Here is a 9,819-nt window from a genome sequence, read left to right on the forward strand (position 1 = left end):
CTCGCAGGAGCAGTCGACGTTTGTAAGGAAAAGAATGCGCGCCCACTCCCACGTGGGGGGAGGGGCACATGCAGAAAGACGGCCACCAGCCCTCCCTGCGTCACGGTCTCTCCTTTGTGGCTTCATTATGAGGAAAACTTGTGTCCAGGAAGGGAGTGGCAGGTATCTAACTTCTTTATGACTATCTACTCTCTCCAAGTTTTCTCCATCCAATACAGATTGTTTGTAAATTTTAAAAGTGAAAGAAAATGGAGAGAGGGGCAGCTTCCCACAGGCACGGCGGCACACTTTGTAATGGTTTCTAAAAACCTGACAGTATGGGGGAAAGTGAATAGAATACGGTGCATCCACACAGTGGAATGTGAACCGGCACCAAGATTTCATTCTGAAGAGTCTCTGTGGTGTCAGAGACGCAGAGGCTGACGAACAGCCCTCTCAGTTCTCTCCAGTCCGGTCCCCCCGGCACAGGGCTGAAAGGTGAAGGACTGTGTCCTCTAAACCCCATCGTGGCTCGGGTTCCCGCAGGTGCCCTGGCTCCTGGCGAGCAGAGGCTGCTGCTTCCGCAGGTGTGCCCATCCCTGGCGGGTGTGCCCTGGCAGCCCCGCTGAGATCTGCTGCCCCCTCCTGGGCAAGATCCTGGGAGCCTCCAATTTTTGCAAAGAACCCCTTTCTGCTTAAAATCAAAATACATGTAGGGGAACATTGTATGGCCATGTTTCTTCTTTCTCAAAAGAGAGGTATAAAACTCTATTTATGGCACGTAAGCATCACTGTTGAAAAAGAAGAAAAACCCATATGCAGAGAAAAGGGTTAACATGGAATGCAACCAAAGTGTGGCAGTGTTGTCTTTGGGTTCTAGGGCCATGGCAGAGGCTCCTTTTTTGTGTTTCTGTACCTTTTGCAACCTCTCTAATGTGAGAATGTGTTAATGATAACTTTTAAAAGTTTATCTCTTTAAAAGAAAGAGCAACTGTCCCTGGAGTCTCTCCGCAGAAGTACAAAGGTGCCCCGGCCCATGTGGCTCAGTTGGTTGGAGCATCATCCTGTAACCAAAGGGCTGTGGGTTTGATTCCCGGCCAGTGCATGTACCTAGGTTGCAGGTTTGATCTCTGGTCTGGGTGCATGTCGGAAGTAACCAATGAGTAGTTCTCTTCTTGCATCGAAGAAGGCCCTGTCTGCCTTTTCTTGTTTCTCTCTCTCTCTACAAGCAATGAAACTGTCCTCCAGTGAGGATTTAAAAACAAAAAGTGCAAAGGGGATAAGAGGATTCTGTGGGCTCCTCCCATCCACCTGTGCCTCTCTATGAGGCCACGTGCCAGCCTGGAGGCCCCTCCTCCTCTCTTCTTGCTTCTACTCTCTCTTTGCCTCCTTTCCCTGTTTCATATTCATAGACACATTTTGTTTTCTTGATCGTTTCCTTTCTTCAAATCCTCTATCTGAGACTAAGCAATAATCATAATAGTGGTAAATGATGGTTGTCATAGTAGCGATCACAATGTAATCATACAAGTGGAGCTCTTTGGTCCAGGTGGAGTAACTAGCTGGTTTATTCTGCATCCTGCATCTCTGAATGAAGTCAACTGTTGTCCTCCTCCATCTGGAGCTGTCAAGTGGTGAGATAATCAACAGGACCAAGGGAAGGCAGCACCCAAGAAAGCGTCTTTATTCAGAAGATGCAACTGGGAGGGTTGCAAGGGCTGCCCCGGCGGCTACAGTTTGCATCCGTCCAACCACCGTGCCAGCGTGTCGGAGTTCTGGCAGTTCAGGGTCCAGGAGGGCCTGCGGCGAGGAAAGCCGGGGCGTCAGCTCAGGGCCTGCAGGGTCCGCAGCCCCCGCTGGCCCCTTGACACCCTGGCCTGGCCCTGCAGCGTCTGAGCATGCCACGCCTGCCGTGGGCATGTTCCTCCAGGATCTCGGGCATCTCAAGTACGTTCCTTGCTGCGTCCACCACATCCAAACATGAAGGCTGGTGCTCCCTGCATCCTCATGCTCACCCCCACCCCCACCCCCAATGAACACACCTCTCCGCAAATCCCGCCCTGGTAGACGGGGAGGCAGGGCTGTGAGCTGCAGAATCCCCCCCAGCCCTGCAAGGTCGGCATTGTGCACTTCTCTGACGTGAGCATCAGAGCCCTGGGGCTGGCCCAGGCCCGCATGGTGAGCGCTCGGCCGACCCTAGGTCCGAAACAGGACCCCCGGACCCTGGGCCAGGGCCTCACTCACCTTCCCATGCTCCTGCTGCGCCCCTCCCCTTCCGAAACTGCTGGCAGCTCTTCAACCTGCCCATCTCAGCTGGACTGAGCTTCTCTAACCTCTCTCCTGGCTCCCCTGAAAGTGATGCCCCTATTCCCAGCCCCTGTGCCAGCACCCAGACCCCAAGTCCTCTCATCCCAACCTCGAAGCTGTGGGCGTCACCAGGCCAGCTGCAGGCCATTGGAAGTCTGTTTTAGTCCCGCCCCTTGGCTGGGCAGGCCTCCGTGAACCTTCCAGGGTCGCTGGTCCCACAGTTGAAGAGGGACCCCCACAGACATATAGCAGCAGGGAAACACACAGACACACACACATTGTGTTTTCAGGAGTCACCAGGCTGTCCACGGCCCAGAAGGGGCTGCAGGGGCCCCTGTGGCCACGGACGATCTGGTCTCCTCCCTCCCTGTTTGCCCGACTCTGCAGAGCCGCTGACCTGGGCTTCGGGAAGCACACAGCTGCCTATTAGCTTAGTAAGAGCTCACTTCACTGGGAACTCTGAGCAAGTCTGAGGCCCCAGTCCGCCTGGCCCAGCATCTGTCCACTTAGCGCTGCACAATAAAGATGATTTCAGCTCATTAGTGCTCCGCCCGGAGAGTCGGCCAAGCTTCTGAATTAATTGGAAAGTCAGGACTATGTGTGAAAGGTATTTTAAACACTCAGAAGGTAGTTAACAGTAATAAGGGGACTCCCACTTTAAAACACACTCTGTCAAATTAGTGAGGAAAATGGGCTAATGGATAAGCGGTGTTGTGACCATGGACTAGCCATTTGAAAAATATAAAGCTGATCCCTACTCTACTTTTTATACCAAAAATAAATCACAAGGCCAAAAATGTAGGAATAAAACCATCAAACCATGAAAATTCTACTTTTAATTGAATAACAAAAACTTAATGTAAGATTTACTGTGTGCCAGGCACTGTTTTAATACAGAGAAAATATATAGCTTCATTTCTTTACAATCTTAGAGTATGAAAAACCTTTCTAACAAGAAGATTTCATAAAAACACAAAAGCTACAAAAAGAAACAAAAGATTGAGGGATTTGATTCTGTGAAAATGTAAAACTCCTGGATGATGAAAATACCATAAACAAAGTCAAAAGACAACAAACCTGAAAAAATAGTTCACACAGCTATGATGGGCAAAGGAGTAATAGTCCTGATTTATAAAGAACATCTATAAAACCAATAAAAACAAAAGAAAACAATATTATCCCAATAGGAAAATGGGTTAAGAATATGAGTAAGCACTTCACAGGAAAACGGCTAATAAAGACTGAAAAGATGTCCAACTTATTTTGTAGTTTAAAGATGCAAAGCAAAACAGAATGGTATTTGACAAATCACAGTTTCCAAAAACCACACAAGCTTTAATGCTCCAGGCAAATGGGCTGGGGAAACACAGGACCCCCCGCCCAAACCCCGGCACCATAGCTGGAGGTGTGGCCTTTCTGAGCTTAACAATCTGTCTCCAATTTTTCAATGCACCCAATGGCCTCAGCAAACCTTCTACAAGGGATTTCCCTAAGAATAGGAGGGGGACCCCCCCAAAATACAGAATTTATTTATAAAAAATTGTGCATTTATTCATACATGTTTAAACTTCAGTCACCTTCAGAGTGCTCTCCCTTTGATGGCAATACACCTATCAAGACTTTTTCTCTGCTGGTCTAGACAGTTTTCAACTTATCGATATTGATGCCTTTTAGTAGTTCTGCCTGTTTTTGTTTCACCTCTTTCACAACGGCAAAATGTTTCCCTTTGTGGACTTTTTTCATCCAGGGAAATAAAAAAAAGTCACTTGGGGTGAAATTGGGTGACTGGAGAGGGTGGGACACAGGAGTTATGCAGTTTTTGGTCAAAAACTGCTGAACACTCAGCGTGGTGAGGGCAGGTGCACTCCTAAATCACCCGTCATGAAATGAGCAAATGCACTGAAAGAGTCTCAAAAAACATTCACTGAAGCCGAACGCAGCCTCTCACAACAACACCAGCTGGTACACTGATACGGATGGGTTCCTTGAACACTCATCTAGTGGGGAAAGCTTGCCCTAAAAGGGGCCCACTTTCCAGAAGATAATTCCAGTTTATTTGGGTCCCCTCTCATACACTTGAAAGGACATAAAAATTCTAAAAGCAAGATGCTCACATAGACTTGTTTGAAACAGCAGCCGGAAGGAAAATGGAAGCAACCTACGTGCTCATCAACAGGGGACTGACAGGTGCAGCCCTGCAGCATCCACACAGCAGGGTACCATGGCACAGGACAGGGATGGCACAGGCTGCTAGGTAGAGATTTGCCAGGATTCACAAGCTCTATTAATAAGTGAGGGGAAAGAAAAAAAAGCCGGGTGCAGGCCAGTGAGCCCATTGGGATTCCATGTGTATTTTAAAATACCTGTACATACATTTTTCTCTGGTTTACAAGACATGGTAACAGTGGTAACCTTCAGGAGGCTGCTGCTAAGAAGTTTATTTTTTTTTTAATTTTTAAATATAGATGTATTATTTTATTTTTAGCAATAATGAATTAAAAAAATTTTTTTAAAATATTTAAAATGATGCCTGGACCATGTCTCCAAATGCAGCCTTGGTCTTTCAAGAATCACTTAGGGGGTGCCTAGTATGTGCCAGGCACGGAACTAGAGGCTGGAGATAGAAAGACTAGAAAAAGACAAAAATCTATGGCTGAACTTGGCTCCCAAAGAGACAGGAAAAGACAAAACAAAAACAGAAACCAAAGCCCTGACCCCTGAGATGGACACGTCTCCTGCTGCCAGATTCTGGACGAGGTCTCCACAGCGCAGAGGGCCGAGGGACTATGGTGAGGAACACCAGACAGGCTTCTGCTAGTGATGTGAGTCCACCTGTCCATCCGCTCCCCTGGCTGACTCGGCTCAGAAACCCCGTGTCTGCTCCCACGGGAGAACTGGGCAGCGTCCTGGGGTTGCCTTCTACATGACCAGAGTGCCAACCTTCTAAGAAAATCATGCTCATCTCCTTGAAAGCTGAAGTTTGCAAAAGCACAGATCCAGAATCAATTCCAGCACGGTGGCCATGGATAAATTATTCTATTTCTCTGTGCCTCAGTTTCCTCATTTTTATTTTTTATTTATTATTTTTTAATCCTCATGCGAGGATATGTTTACAGACCCTAAAGAGAGAAGAAATGGGAGAAAGAGAGAACCGTTGATTGGTTTCCTCCCATACAGGTCCCAACCAGGGATTGAACTCACAACCTAGGTATGTGTCCTGACCGGGAATCAAACCTGCAACCCCTTGGTGCACAGGATGACACTCTAGCCAACCGAGCCACCCAGCCAGGGAAGTTTCCTCATTTTAAAATTGGGGATAAGAAAACTCACTGCAGCGGGATCTATGAAGACTAAATGATGATCTTTATGTGATTGCACAAAGCCTACACACTAAAGCAGCCAAGAAATTGTAGCTATCATTAAAGGATTCCCTGCATTGTAAGATGTCTTCTATTGAAAGATGCATCAATGATTTATTAACAACTTTGGGAGATGACACATCGATTACAAAACAAACCCTAACTACAGCCATATTAAGATGTAAAATCTGGGAATATGACATTGTTTCTAGATCTAACGGCAGACGACAATGCCCAGAACCAACCAGGCAGTCCACCATGAGATGTGGGCTGGAGGGGAAGGTGGGGGAGGTGGAAACCGGTGGTGACACACTGTCTCCTGGACAATGCAGACCTACCCAGGAGGTGATAGCAGTGTACCCTGAGAATGAGAGTTTTTATCTACTCCAGACATGTGTATCAGCCACGTCTCCAAGACGGAAATTGGGCCTTAGATGTGCACACCAATCTACACTGTGATGGACCTCTAAGAAGGAGGTCTGACCATCACCCAAGTAACAGTAAGCAAATATGAGAAGTCACTCGACCTATCTATCTTGCAAATATTGAATATGAATAAATATGTCCTTCTTCAAGGAAGGAGAAAACTAATATGGGACCTATGGGAAAATATTACAAGAAGAAGCCGGTGGGGGGAGGTTATAATGAATTACAGAGGAACATTCTTTGGAAGACAGCATACTGCAGGATCCAGAAGTAAATTTACTAGAAGTGACACCCACAATAAGATGCAGCCAGACATGACCTCTGGAGAAAGCCCATGGGAGAAAAGAGAGATTAAAAAAGATGACAGTTTGAATTTTAAAAGGAAGATGGATAGACTACCACAGAATTTCAAAGAAACTGAAAATGTAATAACTGAAATTCAATACCTACTCATGATTTAAAAAAAGAAAGCTTTTAACAATTTGAAAATGAAAAAGAACACTATTAAGAATATCTCAAAAAACTTAAAGAAAACACCTCACTCAATGATAAAACATTGAACTTTTTAATGTAATAATGGGAATGAGACAAGAATGTAATGACTATCACTTCTACTTAACATTTACTAGTGATCCTAGCCAATGCAACAAGGCAAGAAAAAGAAAAGTATTGTAGAGCCAAATGTGAAAGGTAAAACAATGAAGCTTTTAGGAAAAAAATTAAGAATACCCTCATGACCAAAGATTACTTTAAAATAAACAAAAATAACCATAAAGGGAAAGCAGTAATAAATTAGTCTACATTACAACTAAGAACTTCTGTTTATCAAGACTCCATTAGGAAGGTGAAAAGGTAACCCACAGAATAAAAGGAGATATTTGCAATACTCGTATCCAACAAAAAACTTATCCAGAATATATAAGTAACTCCTAAAAAACTGATAAGACAGATAATAGACTAGAAAAAACCCTAATGGGATATCATAAAATGCAAAAGAAGGTAAGACAAAATTGTTATTTACCTTTCAAATGGCAAAGGTTTGGTAATGGTGAAAGTTTAGTAAATAGACATTTAACAAAACTATTAGTATTAGCGTAAATTGGTACAAGCTTCCTGGAGAGTCATTTCACTACATGGATCAAAGACCTTTGAAAGTATTCAAAAACTCCTGTGGGAATATATATGAAAGAAATAATCAGACAGGTACACAGAGATTTATTTGAAAGATGCTCATCTTTGCATCCTGTATAAGCCTACACAAGATTTGAGGGAGGAAAATGTTCAACTTAAAGTAGCTTGACTAATGGTTATTTCCTTCTTTTTGTGACCTTGGGTTTGGAGAACTCAACATTGAAGTTCTGCTCAACTTGGTGGGTAAGATCCCACAGAGGTGCAACCAAAATTAAACCAAGATTAAGATGAAAAGCACTGAAAGGATGAAAGTCATTAGTACAGAATATTTAAAGATATACCACTTACCATGCTCCCATTCCTTCTTTTCCTTTTACAATTTTCTTAGCACATTCAATTGTCTTGTTTAAATTTGGATTCAGTAAAGCTGTGGAAAAAAATAAAGTGAAATGATACCATACGACCACTTGGCCGCTAAGCCAGAGCATGTCAGGAAAGTACGAGGTGCAGACCTTAGAGAGGCATCCATGTGATTCCAAGAATAAATCTATGGCTAGATTTTTCTCAGACAAATTTGGGAGGTAGCAGGATGAGGCTGGCCCTCTTTTGCTAAATCTATTGACTTTTTCTTGTAACTCTTACCATATTTTCATTAAAATATTATATGTATAGTGAATAGTCTGTGCTAGGCAACATAAGAAGTAGTGGAGTTAGAACAGCCAACATGAAAAATTTCTGCCCTCAGAGCCTGCTGTCTGGAAGTAGGTAAAAATTATAGTCGACTGTAATACAAACAATACCTGGAAAGGAGGGGGATGCAACTTGATGTGGGAGCATTGAGTGAAAACACCTAATTTAAGACGTGAAGGATCAGAGTAAAGGGTTATTGGGCCAAATGGCATCTAAAGGAGTAGGCAAGGAAGGGGAGCTCAGGGAGTCACAGAAGGAAAACTGAAACTGTTCCTGGCAGAAGGAACAGCCTAGGAGAGGGCCTCTGAGGAACCGGCATGGCTGTGCATCTGTCCTCCCACTCCCTCCTTGAAATGTGGAAACCAAGACCTCCCACATGGGACGACGGCAATACCCACCATCTTGCCTGCGCTACAGGGTGCTCCTTCCTAATCTGGTCTGACTGCTTTATACCATTGCTTCAGTGGCCCCTAGTTGCCTGTAAATCAGAACCCAAATCCTTGGCCTAGTCCAACTTTGCCCCACGTGACTTTCCAATTCTCTAACCTTACCTCCTGTTGCTCTCCTCCACTCAAGACTTGGCAAGGGGCAGGAGACAAAGATGCTGCCCTCCCTCCGACTAGGTGCTCCACCCCTGATGCCTGCAGCTTAGGGGGCCTTATACATTTCCTCTGGCCCTTAGTGGGTGCTCAGTAAAGGCTCATGGGAGAAGTCAATCCTGGGGACACACCTCCTCTTGACCACAGGTACTTGGAAGCTCCTGGCGGATGGACCTATTCCTGCCACCCCCTAGGGACCCAGGGACCACTTCTGCCCATCAAAGTGGCAGCTCCTGTTCCCTTGAACAAGAATGTGAGTGTGGCGCTAAGTGAGGGTGATATCAGGCCCAGTCGGAGCCCTTTACACTCACCCTTGAGGCTCAGTGGGCTCTAACGCTTCCTCTCTGCATCCTCTTAACAGGGTGACACCTTCTCTGCTCGCCTTCTCTGGGTGTCCATCGCTCTGTGCCAGGCCACCTGCTGTCCCTGGCTCACAGCCTCCCTTGCTGCCTGTGTACCTGGCAGTGCAGCTCTGCCCCCGAGGGTCCCCATCTTGGATTGGGCTCAGCTCAGCCCCCGCTAAGCCCTGCCCTTCCCTGCTCCAAACTCTCCAACTCCCACCATTGGGAAGGCAGCCCTCTTGAGCGTGATGCTATGGCCCTTGTGGAACGGAGGGAGGGGACCTACCGGAGCAGGACACGTGGCAGCGGTTCGTCCCCTTGTCGCACCAGTCAGGATTGCGAATCTGAAAGAGGCCGAAGCCCGTGTAGGACTCACGCAAGTTCTCGTAGACAGCCACGGGGTTGAACTTGCTCTCAAAGTAGGCCAGGCACACCCCTAAGACGGAACAGGAGGCATGTGTGTGGCTCGGAGGGGCGTGGGAGGGGGGGTGCCCGGTGAAGGGGCAGGGGGCGTGGGGGGAGGGGCTGCTGAGTGGGGCCTACTCACAGTTTTCAAGGCTGTAGCCCTCAAAACCACTCAGGCCTCCTTCGTGGAGCCTCTTAGCCACCATGCAGCGTCCCAAGACCTCGGCACCGCTGGGGACCACGAGACAGCTGATGAGGGAGAGCACCACCGATGCCTTCATCTCCTCCAGGCGCCGTGGCCAGGTGAGCGGCACGGCCACAGGTGATGTCTACCAGGGTCCCACAGACGCTCGTCCTTCTGAAGGAAAAGAAGGGCCCTGTGGGGCCGGGGTGTACAACTCGGTGTGTTCAGAAAAATGGGTGTCCCACCCGGCTTAACCACGACCCTGCTTCCCATTCTGTTAATTCTCTATGGCCAGTTACTGCCAACACGGATAGCTGAGCTCTCTCCTCTTCCTAAGCTCTTATTTTCTAAGGGAATTGATTGCTCTTTTGAAGCGCGTGCACACACATGCGCATGAG

General features: G+C 46.7%; 1 protein-coding gene across 1 annotated transcript; it reads right to left on the minus strand.

Moving 5' to 3' along the window:
* Positions 1-1,709: 1,709 nt before the first annotated feature.
* On the minus strand, positions 1,710-9,518 carry LYZL4 (lysozyme like 4). Its single transcript, XM_054594536.1, has 4 exons — positions 9,380-9,518; positions 9,119-9,268; positions 7,551-7,629; positions 1,710-1,779 (listed from the first exon to the last, which is right to left on the minus strand). The coding sequence occupies exons 1-4, from the start codon at positions 9,516-9,518 to the stop codon at positions 1,710-1,712; spliced, it is 438 nt and encodes a 145-aa protein (XP_054450511.1).
* Between the last annotated feature and the right edge of the window lie 301 nt (positions 9,519-9,819).

Source organism: Pteronotus mesoamericanus, unplaced genomic scaffold (assembly GCF_021234165.1).
Source record: "Pteronotus mesoamericanus isolate MK-2021 breed Mesoamerican mustached bat unplaced genomic scaffold, CSHL_Meso_final scaffold_533, whole genome shotgun sequence".
Classification (NCBI taxonomy): domain Eukaryota; kingdom Metazoa; phylum Chordata; class Mammalia; order Chiroptera; family Mormoopidae; genus Pteronotus; species Pteronotus mesoamericanus.

Excerpts from the sequence above, each read along its gene's own strand:
- LYZL4 (XM_054594536.1), bottom strand. The coding sequence starts at position 9,518 with ATGAAGGCATCGGTGGTGCTCTCCCTCATCAGCTGTCTCGTGGTCCCC. Across the intron at positions 7,630-9,118 it reads CTGCCACGTGTCCTGCTCCG|CTTTACTGAATCCAAATTTA; the intron begins GTAGGTCCCCTC and ends TTTTTTCCACAG. Across the intron at positions 1,780-7,550 it reads AAAGAAGGAATGGGAGCATG|GCCCTCCTGGACCCTGAACT; the intron begins GTAAGTGGTATA and ends TCCTCGCCGCAG.